This window comes from Aptenodytes forsteri, unplaced genomic scaffold (genome assembly GCF_000699145.1).
Source record: "Aptenodytes forsteri isolate BGI_AS27 unplaced genomic scaffold, ASM69914v1 Scaffold82, whole genome shotgun sequence".
Taxonomy (NCBI): domain Eukaryota; kingdom Metazoa; phylum Chordata; class Aves; order Sphenisciformes; family Spheniscidae; genus Aptenodytes; species Aptenodytes forsteri.
In genome coordinates, this window is record NW_008795490.1 from 8509245 (window position 1) to 8534777 (window position 25533).

At 35.3% G+C, this 25533-nt stretch overlaps 1 protein-coding gene across 2 annotated transcripts in view; it reads left to right on the forward strand.

Moving 5' to 3' along the window:
- The window catches only part of REPS1 (RALBP1 associated Eps domain containing 1), a 52228-nt gene that overhangs the window by 11066 nt on the left and 15629 nt on the right, over positions 1-25533 (forward strand). Inside the window, exons 3-9 of one of the 2 annotated variants that reach the window (XM_009281463.1) lie at positions 3738-3891; positions 10411-10538; positions 11015-11177; positions 11487-11550; positions 12468-12622; positions 18019-18140; positions 22787-22867. In XM_009281463.1, the coding sequence (XP_009279738.1) occupies positions 3738-3891; positions 10411-10538; positions 11015-11177; positions 11487-11550; positions 12468-12622; positions 18019-18140; positions 22787-22867 (867 nt within the window). The remainder of the gene's footprint in view (positions 1-3737; positions 3892-10410; positions 10539-11014; positions 11178-11486; positions 11551-12467; positions 12623-18018; positions 18141-22786; positions 22868-25533) is intronic. The other variant, XM_009281462.1, reaches the window with a different exon arrangement.

Here is a 25533-nt window from a genome sequence, read left to right on the forward strand (position 1 = left end):
GTGTTGGGTTGACGGTTGGACTCGATGATCTTAGAGGTCTTTTCCAACCTTAATGATTCTATGATTGTTTGGAGAGAAGTTAAAAGCTAGTGTTTTAAATGTTTAAATATAATTTCATTGAAAATGCTAAAACAGTTTATCAAGATAAGATTTTAATAGTAGCTGGTCTAATAAATGATACATCAACTACAGTATGCAGATGGTGAATAAAATTGTCAAAGTTCCCAAAGAGATTAGGTGGGTAACTTCTGTTAAAATTGGTGAAACTCAAAATCGCTGGGTTATCAGTAACCCAAATTAGGCAAACTGTTGTAGTTGTTACATGTTAGGATTTTGAAGAGCATTTAAGTTAGCATCTGTACCCTAATACTCAGAAAAATCTGATCCCGGATATTTCAGGCTTTCAAAATTAGTTTCTTTTATTAATAGATCGGACAGATGAAAGTGAAGAATCTACTTCCTCAGCTGCAACATACACTCTCAGTGTATGAGAGTGTATGTTGCAGTTGAGGAACAGAGGTGGTTCTAATGAACCATATTGCCTCTGTTTACTAAAATGTGAAGCTCAGTGCAAAATTGAAGTGGAAACTTTGTACAACAAACCATTTTCTAGGCATGAGTATATGAAAATGCCTTTGCAGTGGGTCAGAAGTTGTCAAGATACATAGCTGATGTTAACCTATATATAAGGGGTGAATGAACCTGTATGTAATTACAGTTTCAATAAATCCCTACTCACTGTGTTTTCCCATGACTGCTTTTGAATCTGAGTCAATGTTTCCACAGTCCTGCCTCTTCCCCAGTCTTTTCTGGCTTGCATCTTCCTTCTTTACACTTGCATTGAGCCATCAGTATTTTGGCTAAGCCATTTTATATGTGTGTATATACACACACAGACACACGCAAATATGTGTACACACACACATATACATATTTTTAAAAAAAATAAAGAGTTTAGCTCTCCTAAGCTTCTAGTAAGCTGGATCAATGAATGCCATGAGTGGTATATGAGAGCGACTGGGATTGCACAGGGGAAAGATGGTGCCACAGTAATGCCGTCTAAATTTGGTTTAAACTGTTTTGGGAATGTGTGTCTTGTAATGATGTTAAAACTGAAGATGTGGCTTGTCCCTCTTCCAGAAGCTTTTTAACATCAGAATTGGTGACATGTTTTTATATAATTTTGGAGTCTGTAAGCCAAAGCTCCAAATCAATTGTGAGAAATCTGTAAATGTTCAGAATTCTGATACAACGTTGACTGGAACATTGAGAACAAAGTTAATTATTTATTATGCTTGTACTTCTGATGATATGATTACCATTATTACATGCTTTATGGAATCACATGAACCACATGTAAAGTAAACATTTAGAAGAACTGAAGTTGAGGATCATACTTACAATTTCTTCCTATGCCTTGAGCATAAGGCCAAATGTTAGACGGAGGCTTACTGAATAGCGAGGGTTGTCAGCTTCATTAGGGCAAGGCTGCTTCATGAGGACTATGTGTCAAGAGTTTTAACGTTCACATGCAGTTACTAGAAGTAGTGAGTGGTTTCCTTTAGGTAGACTATCATATGTTTGTCTGCCTCAGGTTTTCTTCTGTGTCTTTCTGGACCATCTGACTTATCAGAGTAAGAGTACTGGAGTAAATGAATAGTGTCTGTGACCAAGCATAGCTTTCCCTAGGTTTACTCATGGTATTTTGTCTAAAAATTCAAACAATCCTTCAAATCATGTTTGATAAAAGATGGCTTGTATAAAAGCCAATGGAAGAAGAAGCTTTTCATTGATTTCAGTGATGCATCATGACGGTTCTCCTAGCACCTGTTGCACTATGCTAAGCGGACTAACCATTCAACCTCGGTTCTAGCTTCCAGCCTGCAAGTGGTACTCTGGATACCCTCGCTCCTTCCCCTCTTGCCCCCATGTACTTGTAAGGGTAAGAATGTACTGTCATCTAAAATAAATTCCTTGTCAAGTAAGATGCTAAGAGAAGGAATCTTCAGGCAAATTTCAGAAAGGCATGTAACTGCAACAAAAAATCTTGAACTGGTGGAGGTACTGTGGAAAACCAGTGACTTTGTGCAATCAGCTGGTCTCTGAATTAAAAGTTGAAGTGAATTAGTACTGCTCCCAGCCACTTTGTAATACTCTTTGCCAATACATATGGGCATCATTTAAATGCTTTGAATGGAAAGTTCAAAATCTTGTGGCCTAGGAACTTATTTAAAGAAATCTGACTCAATGGTCAGAACTTTCAGAAAATACCTCAGTTGCAGAATCAACCAGGCTGGCCTTGTATCCCAGGAAATATGAAAATCAGAGGGGGGGAAAAAAGTGAAAGTTTACATCAACACATTAGAAAGTAACCAGTCATCATGGCCCTAAAATGTTTTTGTTAGGGTGCATGTAGCTTTAGTATGTACCTTGCATGGGGAAAAGCTTGTTTATGGCACTTACTCATTGACTTTTAGACTTTTACAGATATAATATTGATTAAAAAGCATAATGACCTTTGAATATTCGGCAAAGTAAACCAGTTCAGTTTTGGGAATCATGTAGAAGTTTACAGTCAGTCTGGCTGTTGGTGGTGGATAGTATGTTAACAGTTGTTAACATAGAGTACCAAACTTTTTTTTTGTCTACTGCTGAAACAGATTTTGAGATTTTTAGCTTTGTTTTTACTTTCAGGAAACTCGGAGCTCAAGCTTTGCTTTCTTGTTGCACTTGTTTTACTAAAACAGTTAGTATGTTAACAGTTGTTAACATAGAGTACCAAACTTTTTTTTTGTCTACTGCTGAAACAGATTTTGAGATTTTTAGCTTTGTTTTTACTTTCAGGAAACTCGGAGCTCAAGCTTTGCTTTCTTGTTGCATTTGTTTTACTAATACAGTTTAGTTCAGATTGGGAGATACGGCACACAGGAATTTCAAAAGATCTAGATATAGGGAGGAAATTACTTTCTACTATATAAATACTTTGTACAATATAAATGATTTTTCCTTTGTATTTTATTTGAAATGGAATAATCTGGTAATCTGAATGTCTCATGAGAACTGATTCCAGGTAGAAATTGCACGTGTGATTCTCTGTTTTCCTACCTGTTCAGGGAGAATAGAGTACAATATGAGATTAAAGAGAAGCTTGAGCCTTAACATCAGGGCAAAACTACCTTGTAATTTGTACAGCAGAGAAGTATATCCTAGATGGCATCATTCTTTGAAAAAAACACATCTATGTTTTTGCATATTAAAAAAAAATAATGTGGCCTGTCTAGTGATTTTTTTTCAATGTTTAATTCTGGTTTGTCTTTTAAATGAAAGTAACTGATTGTGAATCACTTGATGAAAATTAGGTATGATAATAAGTTGTACAGTAAGTAATATTTTCTTTTGAGACCTGGGTTCAAATGTAACTTTTATCACAAGTGAAAGTGAGTCTTATAATCTAGTTTCCTTTGTAGCTAAGTCATTTAACTTGGTATTGCTGTTGTCTGAAGAATGCCAAGTTAAAAATATATTAGATGACGTTGTTTGAAGTGAATGTGTCCAGTTCCAGTCATACTGTACCTGACTTCTCCTGTTCCCTCATTTTTGTAACTACTAAAATTTTCACTCTCTAAAATGAGACTTTAACTGCAGTGTTGGTTGTTCCTAGAAATAATGGTTTTAGATAGGCTTTTATGTATTTAGTTATTTAGTAAAAAACTTAAAAGGTTCCTTTGTTTTATTAGGAGTCCACATCTCCAGTTGTTTCACCACAGCAATCCCCACCAACCTCTCCACATACATGGAGGAAGCACAACCGCCATCCCAGCGGAGGGAATAATGAACGACCTCTTGCTGGACCTGGGCCTTTTTGGGCTCCATTTAGTGAAGCACAACCAGGTATAAATGTCTTCTGTTATGCTTCAGCTGTAACCCAAAGTTGTGGAATTCTTAAATAAGTATATTAAATGAGTTTAGGGCAGTTTATCTTTGTATTTTCCAATCCTGGAAACTTTCTTGCAGTTTCAAATGTTCATGTGTATGGCAGCACTGTGGAATCTGTGGTCTTGCATATGGCGGATCCATTTCTTAGTGTGGTATGGGAAATGCTCAGAGTTTGGAGGGAGGGAAAGAGAGTACAGAAGTTTCCCAGTGGAAGGTTTTCTAATACAAAACTGACATCCTGTTGAAATTGTGCAGGAACTGTCAGTATACCCAAAAACAAGGGGAGCTGAAGGGAAAACAGCAGATGATGTGTTGGTTGTTTGAATTATGTTTCTGGTAGATTAGATGAATTGACAGAACAACTAATTCTCTTAACATTTTTTTTGCTTTCTTTAAAGTTTATGTAAATGTAACTGAAGCTACTGTATCTCCAGTCTGTCAAGGTAGAACCACTTGTTTCAGTCACCTTTTCATCCTTTATTGTTCTTCATTTAACATGAAGACCCTCCCTGTTGTTGTATCGCTGTGTTCAGATTTAAAAAGCTTTTCCCCTTAATATCTCATATTTCAAAAAGTTCTGTTTTCTGATATCTGATAGACTTAATAAATTTGGGAACAGTGGAGCAATTCTAGTTCAGGTTCTGTTTTTGATGATACTGCTGAATAATATGTTGTATTTTGTAGGCTGTAGTTTCAGATTGAACTGTGGTTGGTTGATTTCAGTTGTGATATTCCAAAACTGATATTACCTTTCAATTTATCATTCTGTAGTTAAAAGCATCCATGGAGGACCAGGGATTCTGTTGTTAGAATTGGTTGGATAAGGAAATTAAACTTATTTTAGAAGTGAAATGGGTTGTATGCAGAGGTTTATGCCAGTGTCCTGAATGTTATTTGCTGGTAAGTGCCAGTCAATTTGGAATAAAAAAAAAAATGAAGATTATTAGCCTGCTCATTGCACATATAATCACTTCTAAGGGTTCAGTCCAGGCATTGTGATTTTTCAGCAGTCAATTTCTTGACTTTTTTCTTGCATAGTTTAGTTGATTTGCTTTTCTTGCAAGCTGAAATATGCATTTGGTAGATGATTTCTAACTTGTGAAGTTTTTCTAACTTATGAAGTCAAGGATTCCGGGAAAGTATGCAGACTGTTCCTACTGTTGAAGAGTTTAATATTGTCCTCTTAAAAATAAAGTTGTAACACCATGTTAATATTTCAGTTTGGCAATGCTTTCCCTGTGATGTCTAATGGATAAATTTTTCAGTAGTAATTTGAAAATATTTCTGAACTAGCTCAATATTCGTCAATTTTATATTCCATACTGAAACACATTCATAGTGTGTTCAAAGTAATTTGGAGATACTGCTATAGAAGAATTGTCTGTTCTGCCAATGCTAAGGGTAGAGTGGATTTTCATATATTATTTTAACAAAAAATGTCATCCTGATTCACTGTGGGTGATTCTTTTGCATTGCAGATGATTGATTATTCCTTTGAATTTCAGCTGTTGTAGACAGTTCATCATTCTCTTTCCCTCTCTTGAGCCTACTTTTTAAGGACAGTATTTTGTAGAAAAGTTACGTTCTGCTGACATTTAGGTAGAACTAAATAGACTGTTGGTTACTTTTCTTAAAATCAGCACTGCAAGCTCATCTTGATTCTGATGCAAGATGTTCTTGAGAAAGCAGGTAATTTGCAAGTATGTCATATTATTTCAGTAGGATTTAAGGCAGGGCTATGCCATTTCACTTGTGATCCAAGAAAAATAAGAACCCAGGTCTCTCTGCTTGTATTTCACATTACGTGAAACATTGTTTGAGGTAGTGGGGTTGTCAACTGAAAGCATGGAACCTCAAGTGTGAAAATGTTTCTGATGGGTCTAGTAATAAACAGCATGTTGCCTTAAACCAGAAGGACAAAAATCAAAACATCATTTTTTTTTGTTAGGAGAAAGATGTGTTTAAACAGGAAGATTCTGACTTATGCATAGTAAAGGCACTCCAGGGCATCATCATACTCCCACCATGAACAAAATTAAATAGTGCTTTCTGTATCAATTGGGCTGTACAATAATTATTAGATAATGACTCAATTGTTGTTTTTAAAAATCTTACACCTTGTCTTGTATCAGAAGTCTTAAGCATAACTTCTAGCTGTAGTTCTCAATTTCTTGAGGAAGAAAACCTGTTCTCATCTCAACAGAGCAAAAGAGTTTGGTTTTTAAATTTTTTTTGCTGCTGTGTTGTCCAATAATTCAGTTAGGATAGTGTTAGTGATGCTTCATAAGTAGCTGGACCCCGAGGCTTTGTCATGACTAGTTCAGTGTGCTTACACACAAGTGACCTGAAATCAGAAACCAAGGCTTGTTACCATCTTTCTTCAAGGCTTTTTGTAAAGAGAGCCCCAAAGGGTGCATGTATTTTACTTTAATATCAGGAATTAAAAGTTCGGTGACAGATGTTGATCACCTGTGTAGAATGAAGTTCAGGTCTCATCCTTAAATGTCTGAGTGAATTCTATTAAAACCTGAGTCTCTCAAGTCTTCCAGGTGTCTTGGATTTAACAGTTTAAGATAAAGCTGTTCAAAAATCATGTTGTTATGTCTCAGTTCTGGCTTTCATCTCTGATCTCTTTAATATTTTTTTCTAGATCAGTCTTCATAGAATAATACAGTGGATGACTGAACCCTTTGTAGGAAACAGAATTGTATATGAGATGAGAGCCTCCTATTCCTATAGTTACAAGAGAAGGAAAAAAAAATCTTCATACTTTTACCTTTTCAGCTCATTTTGTACTACAGCTTCAGCTGCTAGAAGGATTCTGACTGTGACAACCTAAAGAGAAAGAACCCCTTCCCCACTTCAAATGATAGTTGAGTGGCATGTCAAAACAGGGACTAGAAACTATTTTTTATTGCCTTGTAGTCTGTTTGGACTGGAAGCAAAGCAGAGCATTTATGTTTGTAGTATCCAGACAATGATTTCAAACTAGTCAAAAAATCTGAGGTTTTCTGTTCAGTCATAGGACCTCTGTTAGCTTTCCTTGGCATTACATCAGAGTTCTGTTTTGATGTCTGAATATGTAGGAGAACTTGCAGCCCTAAGCCACACTTCTTTCTTTTCCTCGTTGGGAGAGATTTTGCTGCAGTTCATGAAATCAAGAACCAGAAAAGTTCATGGACAGAAGTGAAACATGTCTACTGTGCTAAGAGTTCATTTGCATCTTTAGAGTCCTAAGATGCTTACTGTGCTTGCAGGGGACTGAATAGTCCTTTGTCTCTTAGTTACTGTTTAAATGTCTGTTGATAATTGGCCTTGTTACAAGTTAAGGATTATTCTTACCTGGACGTGATTGTTCAGGGAGGGAAGAGCTCTACAGCGTTTTATCTTATTGCCAAAATTGGACTTACCTTCTGGTTTTGTTTCATTGCAAATTGATGGTAAGGAGAGCTCTTGCTAGTTTACAAAGTTAGTTGAAAATTTAGTTCTCTGTAAGTTGACCCACATTTGTATAGTTATTTAAAAGTACAAGCTACTCAGATGTTATCTAGATAGACCATTTCTTACATTTGTAGCTTAAAGTGAGGGGGTAACTTTTCTCCCACAGGAAGAGAGATCATTTTCCACTAATTATCAATGTGTTGGTAAGATATTCAAGCTAGAGGAGAAGGATATAGAGCAGGCACAGGAATTCAAGTTAGGTCTTCATACTAAACATAGTGCATTAGACTTCAGCTAGTTCAAATCTGATAATTGGTCTTAAGCGTACTCTCCATTCAAAGTGCTGTTAATGGTGTTCTCACTGATGAAAATGCACAGAGACCTTTGAAGGTTGTTTCTTCATTGGGTTACAAATCGTAAAAAAATAAAAATACACTGATTGTTCTGAGTCTTCTCTGTGACCCAATTTTCTTCCACCTTCCCTTCTACCTGTGTTCCCAGTCTGGTTTTGTAGTTTGAGAAGAAAGTGAGGGGTGACTATCTCTAATTCAAATGTCAAATAGATGTAGTTTTAATGATTGAGAATTGAATTACTGGCTGGTGGCAGTCCATGAGTATGTGTGTAGATCCAGGTGTCCACAGTTACTAGTAAAGTAATCTTTCTCCAGTGTTCTCCAACCTTCCCATCCTGTGTCCTAAAATGTTGCATGACAGAGTGAATAACAGGAACAGTAAAGCAAGAATATTCTTGTTGGGATAATTTGAACAGGGGAGGAAGGAAACAGTTCTTGTAATACTTGTAAAGTACTACGAATGTATGACAATTTGGTGCTACTGGCATCTCCATTGCTGTGAAACTACTGCTTTGGAAGAGGTGCTGTGCTAAGTGGGGTACAAATTGAACTGTACTAAGACAAGCTGTTGGGAGAAGTAAAGGCGGAGTAAACATATATAAGGTTAGTGGCAATAGTGTCTGAGGGGTAGAGAAGGGGAGAGCCATTGTATGAAAAGCAAAATTTGAGTGTGGCATATCCATAGGAGAGACGGGGAGGACTTGTCTGAATCTTACTGTCTGTTAGCCCTGTGCTGAGAGAGACCAGGTGGAGGGAGACTGAGCTTTCCTGCATGTTTCATTCTAGTGTTTTAGAGTTAGGCCAGCTACTGAAGAAGAACCCCAAGGCAAACAGCATTGTCAAACTCATTGCCTTTATTCTCAGCAATTTTGGATAAAGTCACTAGAAGCTCCAGGCCACATCAGGAGCTTCCAGAAGTGGAGGACAAATTTGGGAACAAAAGGAGTAGTTAATAGTGGCTTTTTATCCTAGTAAAGCTGACTTAAAAACAAACAAAAAACCCCTTGGTATTAGTCTCATATTTTGATGAAATTCAGAAATAATGTAACATCTCAATTTTCTATATTTGACTTATCTCCTCCTTCAAAAATCTTTCTCCCCCTGGAAATCTCAAATTTTACTCTACGTAATGCAAGATTAAGTGTGTTGTGCACAGTTATGGCTATTGTACGTAGGAGAAGAGCAAAGATAAACCAGTTCTAAGCATCTCTCTCATTACTTTCTCCTAGGAAAATGGTCATTTGTGGAATGAAAGAGTAATTGTATACTGCCAGATATTAAATAGCAATTTTGTATACTAGCAATGTTACTGTCACTTTAGATGTTAGCCCTCAGTGTGCCTCACTGATTCTCAGATTTCCTTCACTCTGTTTACTGCAGATTGTGTACTAGCAGTGTCATCAGTCTCCAAGAACCTGAAATTGTTGATATTGGTCAGCTTCATAAATAGATTACCTATGTATAAATGGACTTCTCATAGCAATATTTTTTTAGTCAGCATCTTGACAATAAATTCTTGGGGTTTATTGCTTCAATTTAGTTCTTAGTGGCAGGATTAAAATTATGACATTAATGTCGTATTCTTGTTTGTGGGCTGTGTGGAGGGTTTACAGACGCTCACAAGAAGTTGACCTGCCTTTTAAAGGGAAACCTGCTTCTACATGTGAGGCAGAAATTCCTATCTAAGTATGACTTTAACATATTTCAAGAGAAAGCATTTAGTTGTGCAAGAAGAGTAGATTAATCAGTTTCACATCCGCTGTTTAGATTTAAGGAGTTCAGCATTTCTTTTAGGAGTCAAGGAGTAGAATGGATTCCTGGGATTCTTCTAGACTTGTTCTCGATGGGGTTTTTTCCATCCGATCGGAGTTCCTTAAATTTTTAATTTGCAACTGCAATTTAAGAGAATTTTGAAGGTTTTCTATATAGAGCAGTGAGTGGCCAAATCTTTCTATATTTGCTTCATCATTATTTCAATATTAAGACATTGAACATCAGCAGTACTTCAGAAGTAGATTGTAACAAGGCACTGGGTGAATCTAAATTATTGTGTTCCAGGTAGTTATTAGATAGCAGATGTCAGCACTCTATATGGATGCCTTTTATTATTTTTGGACTGTTTTTAAGCAACTGAGTTAAGCTAGTCTAGAAATAATTTAGGAAAAAAAATTATCTGTGGCAAAAAGCCTGATTCTTAAGAGGAATTTCCAAGGCTTTGTTCTTTGAATGGCAAACTAAACTAAAAAAAAAAAAAAATATAATAAAGTTGCATGCTAATATCATATGCCGCTTTTAAATAGCTGTTTGTCCATACAAGTGTTACTCATTTCAAATAAGTGAAAATGTGGAGTATTAACTCATTCAAAACCCATTAAATGGGTAAAACCCAATTTACATTTTACACATGTTGCAATAAGCTTGTTCCTCACTTCTGTCTTTTTAGAACAGATTTAAGCTGACCTAATGTAAAAATCTACAGGAGTGAGTTGTCAGGAGGTGAACTTTGTCACCTTGGTGCAATTTGGTTTTCATTTTCTTCACCATTCTACAAGTGTGTATCTCCCTGACAGGAGCATGTGTTTCAGATTTATTTTTTTTTTTTGACTGCTTTCCATATCCATAGTTCTTACGCAGTTTTCAAGGTTGTCTTTTGAAAAGGAAATGTTTCTTCTACTTTCAGGCTCATCTACTTCTAGTGATCCCATATGGTCTGGCCATTCACCACCACCCCATCAAGAAAATTGGGTCAGTTTTGCAGATACCCCACCAACCAGTGCTCTTTTAGCCATGCATCCTGCTTCTGTCCAGGTGTGACACTTTATTGGTATTTGATTTGCTTCATTCAGATTGATGTTGCAATCCTTTTTTTTCTTTTTTTTTTACAATTTTCATTGCAGATGTTTACTGTGTATCTGTGCTGTACTCTATTCAGTGCTGTTTACCCAACAGATACTTGTTTCATTGAGTTGACTTTATTTGGAATGATTAACTGAAAGATACTAATTTAAAAAATGTCAACAATTATGACTTTAAAACATTTGTGTTTAGCTTTTTTGCATATGTGCCATACTTTTTTTCTGCTTACATGCCTGCAGTCATTCCTATCCATATCTATCAGTGTGCAAAAATACCGTCATTATCCTGTAGATGCAATCTGCTGATAGTTTCCTGCAGTTTTTAAACTACAGCGAGATTTAACTATGCTTTATTTTTTGAAGGCAAGAAGTTGAGAATCATAGAAGCGTTTTAGGTAGATAATACTGAGGAAAAATATTTCATTTCAGGACCAGACAACAGTACGAACTGTAGCATCAGCTACAACAACAAATGAAATTCGTAGGCAATCAAGTAGTTATGATGACCCCTGGAAAATAACTGATGAACAAAGGCAGTATTATGTTAATCAGTTTAAAACCATTCAACCTGATCTAAATGGATTTATACCAGGTAAGTTACTCTTTAAAAAAATATAATTGTGGGTACAGCAGTTCTGTTACAAAGACTTTGTTGTTTACTTAGGTTTACATACCATTTTGAAGAAAGTTCTACATTTTACTGATAATATTCTAGTAAAGTCCAGTGTAATTGAGGAAAGGACTTGAAACTAATTTGCCTTTTTCCTTCTTTTAACCCTGGTAATTAGTGCCTTTTTTCCCAAAGCCTTTGCTAAATAGCTCATCTCCTTTACCATAACTGTAAGTCTTCTAATGATTTAACTTGCTTTAAATACTAAAAATGGTTGTTGTAATTTTTCAGGATCTGCAGCTAAAGAATTTTTCACTAAGTCAAAACTACCTATTCTTGAACTTTCTCATATTTGGTAAGTGTGATGTGTCTTTGTTCAGGATAATTATTTAGAAAGATGACAGCTGTCTGGCAGTCATCTAATAATCTACTTACCAGAAGTTGTTATTAAGTGAAATTTCACTAGTACTGTAGTATGTTCAGTCCTACTCACATTTATGCCAATATTATTTTAGTGGGCTTTAATGGGTCTAGGCTAGCACTATTTACAAGGCATTTTGAGCTTTTGAAGAAATTTCAAATACTTCAGAGTAAGAAGTAATTTATTTGATGTTTTTATTGTTAAAGATGCATTTAAATTTAAATACTTAATTCCTTATCTGTATTTCTTTATTCAAGTCTAAGTTTAAATGAAACGTACAGATGCAAATATTTTTAAATGCACTTAGTGGGACTTGATGACAAATTTAGCTTTGACTTGGTGCAAAGCTTGTATTTCATTGTATTCTAAAATTTGTACTGCATCATTGCATGCTATCATTAAATGGCTTACCTTGGCAGATTGGATCTTTCTTTCAGTGTAGTGATTTCTAATGGCTTACTGGCAGATTGGATCTTTCTTTCAGTGTAGTGATTTCTAATTCAGGTATTTTCCCATCTAAAATGAACCACATTGCCTCAGCGCTATCATTTCTTTAGTATACTTTGCCAAAAATCTGAGGCCAATAATATTGTGTAGTACTGGCTTAAATGAATTAAAAACCTGGAGAGATAAAAGTGGGTTTAAATGATCTTTAAGGTCTAAGAAACATTATTAATGAAGGCTCATCTTCTTTGAAGAATAAAGCATGTACTGCTAATATGAAGTGTTTCATAGGGTAAAATGAACTATAAACTGCATTCTTTGATCTTCCAAGTAGCACAACAGAAGTGTGTCTTTTGGAAATAAAATAACCTTAAGAAATGTTATTTATACTAAGTTTTCCTTTTTAGGGAACTGTCAGATTTTGATAAAGATGGTGCACTGACATTGGATGAGTTCTGTGCTGCATTTCATCTGGTAGTTGCTAGGAAGAATGGGTATGATTTGCCAGAAAAGTTACCTGAAAGTTTAATGCCCAAACTGATTGATTTGGAAGACTCCACGGGTAAGACATGCTTCAACACAAATTTCACTATTTTTAAATGATGGTATAGTTAAGGTTACAGTATATCAGCAGATATTTATAAGTTTGTGTAACACATTAGTCAGTATGAAGTAAAGCAATGTGCAATTTTTAGAAATCTTAATCATTGCTCAGAGCTAATCTGAACACATACGTATTTCTATACAGGGAGATATTATTTAGGAACAGTGCACATATTGACTGTTATATTTGGAAATACTGCCTGTGTCCTTTAAAAGTTAAGGAAAACAAGATTGTCATAGTATGGATTTTATTCATGATCAGCTATTGTATTCCAAATTCCCAATCCAGCTGTACTTCAAACTTGCTTTCAAATGAATATGCTTTCTGTTCACCCTCATTTCTGAAAATACGGCATGAATTTCTGAGTCTTGAAGGTACTTAGAAAATATTCCCAGATTCAATGCTAGAGGTAGGACTGTGTAGTTTAAAAGTACAGGATCAGTAGCACGGATTTTTTGTTTTGGTTTTTTTTTTTTTTTTTTTAATTCTACTCCTGGCTTGACAGCAGGATTTATCCTCCATTGCTTTGGCACCTAGTCTTTCTGTGCATAGTCCTTTACCTTTGGATGCTCCCAGATAAGCAGAACTCATACATTCAATGGTTTGTTAATATGTGCCAAAAACCTGGTCCCGTAACTGAAAAGCAAACTACTGTTCCATGTAGAAGTGGTGTTTAAAAACAGGATGCTTGTGGCCATCTTTCTTTTTTATTTTAAAACAGATAAAGGAAACTCAATATTTTAAAACTGCTTTAGGTTACTTTTTAACAAGCAGTCTTTGCTTGGAAAGTCAGGTTATACTGTGGGTTCACAGGTACTATGATTTCCTAGAATTTTATTTCTTTTTACTAAATATTTCAAAGGGGATCTCTTCATACTGTGTTTGTAGGATGTCAAAGACTCATCTGACAATTATTGACGAGTTCTTAAACTAGATACTGTGGCTCTTACTACCTCTGCTTTGATAATTAAACCACTTTTTGTGGGACTAGCTTAGCTCCTCAGAGAACCTTTCCAACAGCAGTCAGCCGCAACTGAAGTGTTTTCAGTATGAATAAGCATTTTACTATCATGAAGACATACATAAGAAGTATCTACAATTAATTCGGTGAATACCTAGTAAGTGTCTGAAACCTACCCATTCTGTCTATTTTTGCGTTAAGGTGATGGCCAAAAATCTTGATAGGAAATGGAGTAAAATTTATTTGTATAAAACATTGTTAGTTTAAAAAAAAAACAACACAAAAAACCCACAAAAAAACCAAAACAAAAAACCCCAACTATATCTATACCTGATCTTCTACTGCCTTTATTGGTAGTAAATTTCAAGGCTTTTATCATTTAACTGAAGTTGTCTGGAAACTTTATAAATTGGACATTAAACTAAAAAGTGTTATGTGTATGTTTATTTTTCTTATTTTACAGGCAACTTTGTTAATATAAAACTTTGACTTATTTTCATGAGGTACAAAGTGGCTTTTAAATTGAGGAAAAACTACTTTTAAAAGCAGTTAAAAAAAAAAAGTTTTTCCCTCTGGTATTAAAGGGAAGTTACCCTGTTATAGTGAATAATGTTAAAATACCGTGCTGTGTAAGCTGTGCTTAAAAAAAAAAAGTTCTGATTGATACTTGATTCTGCTGTTATTAATAGCTACAATGAAAACTGACAGTTCTTGTAAACTTGTTGAGTTTTATCCAGTTAACTAAATTTTTTTTTTTTTTTACTTGTATGTTGAATAAAAGACTTTAGGAGAAATTACTGACTTGACTATAGTTTTACTTGTAGTTACAACAGTCCAAACTTCCAGTATACGTTTACTATTTTAATCTAAATTAAAAGTTAGTCATAGGTCTATGTGCAGACTAATGTGCATGTTAAATTACATGGGTTCAACTGAAGGACTGTAAATCAGCCTAGAAAGATCAACCAGTTATATTTCTGTAATAATTTTTTCTTTTTAGTTCCCATAAAAGCTGTATTTCAATAAAGCTTGCTTCCAACAGCCTTCTCGGAAATAGAAACTGTAAAGTATGGCACTGGAGCGTCTTTTTGAGTGCACTTCTTTCATGGGATACAACTTTCTCAAAGAAATTGTTAGTGATCATCTTCTGCTGACTGAAGCCTCAGTGTGAATAACATACTTTCAAACTGTTCAAGAAGGCGAATTACTTGAATGTCTTTTTAAACCAATGTGCAAGATGGTTAACGTTTATTTCAAAAGTGCTAGCAATACCCTTATTAATTCTGTCCTTTTGTTAGAAACTTTCCGCTTGGTCTTCCACGCTTCTGCTCTGCACTTGAAACTTGCTGTTTCTTTCCATTTTGACTTCTGAACTAGTGGCGAGCAGAAAGGAAAGTAACAGAGGGCTCCCTGCACCCTATGTCTCTGTTCAGACAGAGGGAGAGAAGAACTCTTGTGGTCCAGTCTGGCAGCCTCTCCCTCATCAGCCCCTGTGAATCTATTATGTGACAGCTCCAGGTGTCCCAAACCCATTAACAGATTGGTCTTGTCTTACATCTGGTTTCATGACCAGGGATATGTATTTCTCTCACATGACACAGACCTATCGTATAATAAAGCATTTATATAGTTTGTCATTTTTCTGGTATAGCACTACACCCCTACAGAATTTTAATAGAAAAAAATGTTAAATGAGGTGCTAATATCGTTCTGCTGACTAGGTAGAGAAATGAGGTGTTTTAAGTTCTTAAAATAATGTGGTAATTCTACAACACATTTGAATGGTTTCAGTATTTTGAATTGGATTGTATACTTCAAAGAATGATTTGGATTGCAGCAGCTCCACTTAAGATTTAACATTGCGTTGTGGTGTTTGTAGATAGATAATTTCAGCTCTTCAGAATGAGCAAGGTCTGTCTGCGTAAGAACAGCCTGTAGAAGAAAACTGCAGTGAATGAAAATGGGAGCGTGAAGTCAGGCAGTTGTACAAATACTTCTCTAAGTGCTTATACATTTATTTTATGAATTGAATACTATTGATAGCATCTGTATCTGTCTTGGCAGAATTTATGATCTGCAGCTGAAGAGAGTACTAGTTTCACTTCCTGTTACGTAAAGAAATGTGAATATTTTCCTTTAAACTCAATTTTATCTCAGTTAGTAAAAGCTACCAACCCTTTACAAAACTCAAAGCAAGTTTTGCTTTTCTGTGAATTTGTTTTTTGTTTGGGCTGCTGCAACAATGCCATTTCTTTGTAAGAAAAAGAATCTGCCGTGCTTTGTGTCTTACACAACTTAATTACTTTAACCCCTGAAGTTTTCCATAGGTGTCTCATGCATGTTTTGTGTAGATATTTGCAAAACTCCTTGAATTACAGGTAGCTGCATAGTCTATCCACAGCAGTTTTCAGCCTTATCTTTTGACCTTGTGTTTAACACAAGGTCACTAACTACACTAGTAGTTAGTTCAGTTATCTAGTGCACCACTGCTGAAATGAGAATTTTGAGTGTGTTTTAAACTCATCAGAAAATTTCTGTTCATATTACACTTCAGAGCAATTCATATGCAATATGCATTCCTAAAACATTACCACAGGCATATTTTGAACTTAGAATATTATTCTGTGTACAATGACCAGAGCATGTCATCTTGATTACTTGGTGACATCATTGTGCCTGTAAATATCAGCTTGATGTAGCCTGGTTTTTATTGCCAGATGCTTTTTGCCTGAAGCAGGTATTAGATGTAGTTTCTATCTTGAATACTTTGTAAAGCCATTTTCCCTAAAGGACAGTAATACAAGATGCTAGGTGCTGGGCACAATTTTGGGAACATCGGGTCTCAACCTGATGCCTGGCTATTTACAGGAAGCTTACAAGACCTTTGAAATTTTGAGTTACTGGTTTCTCTGTGTGGCGTTTTTCATGTCAGTAGCACCTCAGCCTCCCCTGGCCTCAAGATGGGACAATTAATTTCTTTTTGGGTTTGAGTGTTTCGGCTATTCTTTTTAGGCTGTGCCTCTTGCTGTCCTCAACAGCACTTCAGAGACAATACTGGATTGTTATGGGTTTTCAAAGGTGCAGTTGGTCACCATTTACTATTCAAGTGTTTCCAGTTCAAACTTTTTGTTGGTGCCAGTTTTACACCACCACACACATGCTTCCTCCACTCCTGCAAGCCACACAGCTTGATTTGACACTGGATTTGTTATGAGTTTCTGCTGAATGGAAGACAGCAGACAGAATATTGAGCTGTCGTAGCAGAAGAGCAGGCTGCAGAGTTCAGCTCTTCAGGAGTCTGAAACCAGTCCTTTTTAGAAATTTTAATCAATTTTTGGTACAGTGTATCACACATTCTTGTGGCAGTCATCTTCAATCACATCCCTATCAAGCAGTCCTTTTAAATGGTAATTTAATTAAGCCATCTTTCCTCTTGTGCAGTATTTTGTCTTGTTCAGAGTTTTAATTCTTTGGACTACAAACATCTTGTTAATATGTCTAGCTACTTATCAGTCACTCTTTCAACTGTTCCTGTTACTTACACTTACACATTTGTAATCTGAACTTCAGTTTTTTGAGGCTTTCAAGGCATTGCTTTAGCTTGTATTGTGGTATCTAGCAAAGTAGAAGACACTGTAAGCAGGATTTTACTGTTATGCAGAATGCTTAATCTGCTGTTCAGATTTACTTTACCCAATTGTCTTATAATTTGAACAGAAAAATAACTATGCTGCATCATGAAAATTTATACAACTCTGGAGGAATGTTTCTGCAAGGGACTGTACTTGCTGAAAGCTCAGGGAAAACTGAAATAACAGTAACAATGTACAGTTGCAATGTGACAGCGGCTAGACTTGTTCAATTTGCAAAATATAGTGAATGGAAACACCATTGTTTTAGTAAGGAGGCTTAAAACTTAAAATATTCTTTGGAGAATAATCTAAGGGAATGGTTTACATCTCTTCATATTTTTGGTTTATGTTTGCATTGATATGCTGGTTTTGCTTTAAGCTTTCATATAAGGAAGATAAACTTCTTGGTGCTGGATTTGATGTAATAAATGTTAGTGTGAAGTTATTTTCTCATAATGTAAGAAAGGATTATATTTATTTCTACATGTAATCAAAATCTAAAAATGCTATCTAAAACCCAAAGTACTGGGAGGTAGTATGGTAAGAGTAATCTTCAAAGTCCATTTTTTAGAAGGATCCTCAAAATAAGAGTAGCACCGGATAAATAGTATGTTTGACTTGAATGGGTGCTGCTAAGTATCTACTTGGAAAAGGGAAAAGCAAAGGGTACTTTGCACTTTCCATGAAACGTGAGCAGCTCTTCTGAGAATAAACTGAACGCAATTCATGATCTTGGTTTACAGTGATTCCTGTCATTTCAGAAGTTGGGGAACAGACTGGTGAGGTAGGTTACTCCAGCTCTCCAGCAGAAGCACCTCCAAGCAAGTCTCCATCAATGCCATCCCTAAACCAGACCTGGCCAGAACTGAATCAGAGCAGTGAGGTTAGCACTTTTATTTGAGTAATTTCATTGCCAGTCAATAACTACATTGTGTATGCATCCATAATTCATCATAAGTGGATTGTTGATGACAACTAGTGAAAAAGTTCAGCAGGACAATAGACACAGGAAGGTTCTACACATGTTAAATTGTAAAAAAGGTAATGTTTTCCTTCTGATTTTTCTGTCTCATTTTGAGATGAGCTACTGTTTAAAATGTTGTCATTAACTGTAATTAAGCTTTATATTAATCACAAAATGATCTCATATCATTTATTGGAGAAGTTGAATTCATTCTTGATTTTTTTCTTTTAGGGTGGGTTTTTGGTTGGGATTTCTTGTTACCTCTGAAGGGCTTTTATAGCCAACACTTTTGCAAAACTTCAAAATAAATTTCTGATGGATCTGGACATTGAGACTTATTTCTGGAGATCATTTTACCCTGAAATATAAAATATCTCACCAGTAATGTAGAGAAGTCATAGCTCTGGGTTTGTTTCAGGAGTAAAGACTCAAAGTTGAATCTGAAGCCAACTGCTGGCTAAATTTATTTAAATTTTAAATTTTTGCTGTTATGTACTGCTGCTTTATCATCCTTTACCATACGTATTTGCTATATAAGCAGTCTTATATAGTAAAGTTGTATTTTGTCAGAATTTGAAACTGAAGTTACCAAGCAGTTGTTGGGGTTTTTTTTCCCCCCACAAATGTCCATTGTTTAAAAAGCCTGTAAGGGATTGATTCCTAGAGTTTTTCTTGTTCTGTTTTAACATTTTTGCCTTTGTGACTTAGAATAAACCAATGTTTTATTCTAAGAGCCACTTCAGACACTCAAATGAGTTCCTGACTGCAACCATACTACAAAGATGATGTAGGCTTATTTTTCATTATAAGGGGGGGGGGAAGGGAAAAGTATTGAAGTAATTTATGGAAAACTCTTTTCATTTAATAATCTGAGACTCTCAAGAAGAATCTAAAACTTGTTTTAACATCTAAGATAGTTCTATCAGTAGCTGAGTATTATCTTGCCTGCTTCTCTTATTGAAAGAGCTTTTTGTGGCTTTCTTCTTTCTTCGTTAGACTTCAAGTGAATAGACGATTGGTAGTAAAAGATTTAGACAAACCAAAGAAGAGTCAGTATGAAACAGAAAATAAGCAAATTTTTAGGATTAAAGTTAGGAGCAGAGGAAACTTTCTTTGTCTCTCAGGAGGAAGGATGTTGTAAAGTCTGCTGTTCCTTTTAAGGGCAAATGCTAGCCTCACAGTGATGTCCTTACCAAATAAAAAATGTAGGAAAGGATTTAGTGATTCTTAGTTGTTCTATTTGACAGAGTGACTCTTCAGACTGCTGGTAGGAAGCTGTGTTTTAGGAGGGAGGTGAGCAGATATTCACTTGTTGCTGAAAAGCTGTTAATGTCTGCAACTCTATTAAAATTTGCATTGATACATTCCCTCATGTTTGCAATAAAGATTTGATAAGCTAATCATTTGGTAAGCTGCATCATAATGGAACAGATTCCTTCAGTGTCCAGTGCAACTCAAACCAATTGAATAGGATAATTGCACTAGTGGAACAAAGTTAATGATACTTCTCTATCAGCCAAAATCTTACGAAACTGACTTTGTCCATTCAGATAGATAATGTGGTATTTTCTTTCTGAAAATCTACTAAAACTTTAAGAGCTTTGGAAAAATTCTCACACTAAATATACTACCAAATACTAACTATACTAAAATAAGAGTTGAACATTTATTAAATGTTAAGAGTTTTTTGTTCTAACACAAAGGAATTTCTGATTTTTTCAGCTATATTGCTATGCATGCTTCTTGCTCCTCAGCATTTTCTTTTCAGCATGAATCAGGTCAAAGTCCTCAAGGTTTTAATGCCGTGAAAAAAATTTCTGGCATTAATGCAGGCACCAGTCTAATTGTTTCCTCTTTGTTGATGACAGTTATAAAAGGTTCAAATGAATTTCTTGAAAAAGCTATGCATCTTTGAATCATCTGCCTTTCCAGGCAGTTTCATCCCAGTTAGTTTCAAAACTGTTGTTACTCTGCTCTTTCTAGCTCATAGTTGATTTTTAGACTCCAGTTGCCGGGCTCAGTTACTGTAAGCTCACAAGTATGGACCTAAGGCATCAATCTCAAGCTTCAGAATAAAGAGCACCATGAAAATTCACCTAACTCTGGATACTACATGCTTCACATTCTCATCTGTTCACTCATCACTTCTTTCTCACTTCAGACATCTCTTTCCATCCCATCTCAAGGCTGAGTACTTAATTCTGAGAGCTTAAAAAAAATTGAAAAGCCTATTAAATTTTTGTTGAAAGTCTAGTGTCATATGGTTGTATTAGCTTTGACACAGATGTGGAGATTTGCTTTTGAGTTCACAACTGTTACACCTTGTTTCAAATGTCTTGGTGTTCTTTTAGTAACGGTTCAGGTTGTTGAGAGTTTTAGTTTTTAGTAATTAACCTTTTGAAAGTATTTTTGAAAGTCTAGAAGGCAAGTATTTTAGTTTCAGCTAGTGGGAGTTTTATCCTAGCTGATCAGTTGTAGTGTCACGGCTGTTAAACCTTGCACAGAGTTTGAGATGCAGTCCAGTAGATCCTTAATGTATGTAGCTTTCTGTTAACCAGGGAATTAGCAGTAACTAGCTTCTGGTAGTATTTCAGGATGGAGCACAAACAGCATATTCCCCAGAACAGTCAGGAGGTGTTGGTGGTCATTTTTCTGTGCCCAGCTAGGGAGCCTGAGGACAAGTAATAAATGTCCTGCAGTTTGACTTCAGAGGAGTAGAATAAGAGGTAAATTCAGCATCCATCTCTAAAAAATAATATTTTAGTATTGATCTTAAATATAACATAGATGCTGTATGTCTTTATGGAAGCTTTCAAAAATTAAGAAACTTTCTGTAATCCAATGGTCTGTTTGCCAGTCTCACCGGTGACTTTGAAGCCACTGGCCAAATCAAGTTTAAAAGGGTAGTGGTAGTCCTAAAATAAATAACGCATGTTTCATGAAAATGAGCAGCTGCATAAATGCAAGAGGCCAAATCAGGGCAAAGGCTGGCAGAACTTGGCCATTAAGTTTCTGACTTAGTAAAAACTGGCTCACTCAAAACATTTGTATAGCTCCAAACTGCTTGCAGTGCTGCCTCTTCACGAAGGGGTGGAGTGACGCAGAGATGAACTGTTTAATACAGGGAGTGGGACAGAGCAATTAGGAAGGGGAAACCTTATGTTCTTACTAAAAAGGTTTCATTAGATTCTGTCCATGAAGGGGGTAGTTTTGTGTGTTTAAAACAAATAAAACCACCACCAAAAAAAAAAGACCAAAAAAACGCCCACCCCCAAAAAACCCATATGAACAGTATCCCGTAATCTTTGCCTTAATTTAGAGTTTGAAATGAGGAGATAAGGCTCTGTCTCTACAAGGAGCAGCACCACACATGAAAGCAGTTACAAATTTAGTTGATCTTTTTCTGAATTTAATTTCAGCTGGTTGAAAACAGCTATTTAGGAATTTCCATAAAGAGTTATTTCTGAAATAATTTTTTTAGACTAGGTTCACATACAGGCCACTCACTGAATATAGTTCAGTTGTAGAGGAGCGCATGAGATTAGGTTGACTAGCACCATGTAGTTTGTCCTGTATCTTCTGGAATCATTTACACTGATTTGCCTATAGAGATGGGACAAGAATATGAATTTGTTTTCACAGTTATACTAACATAATTTTTGTCAAATTTTGAGCACTAAAAACTTTGTATTTGTAATTTTTGTTGTAGTGTTTGAAACTTGGTTAATATTTACTTGTTATTTTACAAAAATATAACAAGTTTAGCATTCCTATTGTGATTTGTAATCTGGTTTCTGGATCACAGACTAATTTTAGGTACTTTGGTACTTTGTTGATCCAGTTGTGGCTGTAGCTTGACTTACTAAGCATGAAGACTCTTGACAACCATGTATTGATACAGCATGCCTATATCTTATAAAATTGTTCAGAGATTGACTTATTTGCTTTTAGCAATCAACAGTATGTTTGAATTTAATTCTTTGCCTTGTCAGTGATTTAGACTTGTAAAAAATACTCTTTTACAGCATAGAATCACTTCTCGGGTTGCACTGGCAAGCTGAACTGGTGTTACTGGAGTACTCTGCTCAGTGTTCATTTGTCTGGGATTTTGTAAGAAAATCAGCATTTACAAAATACATTTGAAACTCGGCAGCTACAAAGCTGAGGAACCTTTCTGTGGATTTTATAATTACAGATATACACACAACATGTGGCACTGATTTTATCTTTACGGTATTTGAATGGCTTAACCAGTTTTTTTAATTGTATGATTTTCATTGGCAACCATGAACTCTGAAGGTACTTCTGTGTTGACTGTGCACCTGTATCTTCATTATGAAATGTGAATGTAAAGATTAATATTGACAGATAACAGTTAGTTGCACAACAATCTCAGACTGAAATAGAAATACTTAATGTGTATTAGCGTGCTTTCCAAGTCAAGTACTGTCCAGTGCAAATTAGTACTTTCCAGTGCAACCTCCAAACTACTATGCTAAATCTCCTCAGTGATCTTTTACTTCCATCTTTCTCATCATGCTGACTTCTCTCCTCTGTCTGTTCAGCAGTGGGAGACATTTAGCGAACGCTCTTCAAGCTCACAAACTCTGACCCAATTTGATTCTAACATTGCACCAGCTGATCCTGTAAGTCAATCACTTAGCTTGCTTGTTTGAAATTAATTTTATTAACACTGAATTTCCATTCATTGTATTTAGCTGTTATGCATGATTCCATGGACTGCTTTTTGGGGAATGGTGGCAGGCTTCTTAATTTTTTTGCTTATTTTAGGAATATAAATTTTCTAGTACTGCTCGTGTTTAAGATCTGAGTGCAAAGAATGCTTTTTTCCCTTGATTTTGATGTAATACAACACTGCTATCAAAACCTGTATTACACAAAGTATTTAAACTAAATGGTTTTTTGAAAATATTTATAAGTTAATGCAAGTGCCCCTCCCAGTGATAAACCAGTCCCATTTGAGATTTTGTCTTCTGTGTCGTTTTGTTTTTTTCAAGTTGCAGAGCTTGATTTGCACAAACTCCTAGGAGCTGACAATGCCAACTTCACTGAAAAAACTGCTGGGCTTTAATGGGTGTGATATTTCATACTGCTAATGTTTTCACCAAGTTACTTATTAATAAGGCTTTTAGTATTTCTCCAGCTAAACCTGTGCTGTTCTAATGCTTTACTCAGTGAGGAGTGCTCTGAAGGATTATGTACTTAAATACCTTGCCAAGTTTGGGAGCCAGAAATTCACTACAGTGTGTCAAGTTCTGCTCGTTTTAAACTTCACAGCATGTGACATTGAAGCAGTTCTGAAATGCATTAAAATTACTTTCGTATTTAGCTGCTGCTTTCATCCTGCTTTTCTTACAGATTTAATTACCACTGTTAGTGTCCATTTTAATTTAATTAATTACAGTGTTAGTGTCCATTTGATTACATAACAAAATATAATAGGGGTACATAATACACATTTAACTGCTTTTAATATTAAACAGGTCACTTCTGAAAAGATAATACATAAATATACATGTATTTTAAATATATCAGTGCTCCACTCTCAGAGTTAACACTGATATTTATGTGGAAATAGCATTTCTAGATGCTGGAAGCTAGAATTCAAACTGCACTGTTCCCTGTGCTCAGAATTGCCCTTAGTAAACATTCAAAACAAATGAAAATGTCATAAAGTGAAAACCAGCCCTTTTTCATCTGAGAGAGACTTTTTTGGTTTAAATGTACTGTATTTTTATGTTTTAATGATGTAAACATGATGGAAATCAGTTTGTAGTTGTTTCTTACTGTGTATAGTTGCTTGACAGTAAAGAGCTATTGCTGTCTTGTTTCCACAATAAGATAGTAATTTATTTTTACGCATAACTAGTAACTGACAGAAATCTGAAGTTTGAATTTTTTTCCCATACGTTGATAATCTAAAAAGTAGAACAGTGATGATATATGCAAAACATATATAGCCATATATATGTTTATGTGTGTGTTTGTGTGTATGCATGTGTGTATAAACAGAAATTCAATAGAAATACAAAAAATATACTGGGAGATGACATTCTCGAGTCGTTTTCTTACAATGCTGGTAGTTGAGAAAAATTTTAAAGAATGGTGAGCATCTTTGATGCTTGCTAAGGTAACAGACTTTGGAAATAGATACTTCAGAGTCTATTTTCATAGGAAAGTAAGAACAAATTAGAGCAAATTTTCAGTGACAGTGTGCAGACTTCTTATTTTAGCAGTCAGCAGTGATGCCTAGGACTGATTTATTGAACAACTCCTGCTTTCTCAAAGGAGAGAATCAGTTTTCTTAAGCAGTTGTTAATAAATAACTAAAGAGTAAATTCATAGACCAGTTCTTTTCTCTTTTTGTTGGAAAAGCAGCTGCTTTAGAGGTAAAAGATAAGTGGAAAGAGTAAAACAGTACATTGACAGACACACACCCCCCGTAGGAACATAATTTACCTATTGTAAGTGAAAGTTGGTAACATGTTAAGTTGTTTTGTGTAAAATTAGATTAACGATCTGAATTAATACATTATATAAAAATCCATTTAACTCTGTAAGACGTTATTTTCGTGGTAGCTGCGCATTAGATTACAGCAGAGGACTGAAGTAGCTACAGCAAGAGTGATCTTTGCATGATAATCCCATTACAGGGGAAAAAAAGCGCAACATGTTTTAAAGTGATAACTATTCCTAAAAGCCTTGTGCAACAAGAGTGTTTGAGCTGTTTTGAGCTGTGACTAGAAAGTGGTTTTAAAAGCCTATATTTGCAACAAGAGTAGTGCAAGTAAGTTTTAAGAGTTTTAGAAAATATTAATGTAAATGTATTATGCTTGGTGAAATTGGTCTACTTGAGCAGTCAGAACAGATTAAATTTCTGATACAAGGGTAGCTTTGAAACTTCTTGTTATTTCTAGGGACAGAATATAATCTGGGATTTTTTTTGTGCTGTCATTGTCCCACCCATTCATATATTCTGAATATAGATAACAGTAAAAAACCTCAAACAGCTATGTCCCTATTTTTAGGTTACTTGTGAACAAACATAAAAGGTTTGAGATTTTTCTGTTTGTTATCTACACTCAGTCTCCAAACCAAATGGAAAGGGCTGTCTATAAAGTACATTAAAATGGAGTCCCTTGTCTGAACTGCAAAGAAAAAGCCTAAGTGTAAGGTCAACACCTATCTAGAGATATGTTCCATAGGGTTTATTATACTTAAGTTTAGAAGATTTTACTATTTTAAAGACTCTTGAAACTATTCTTAAACTGCTATGAAGTACCTATTTTAT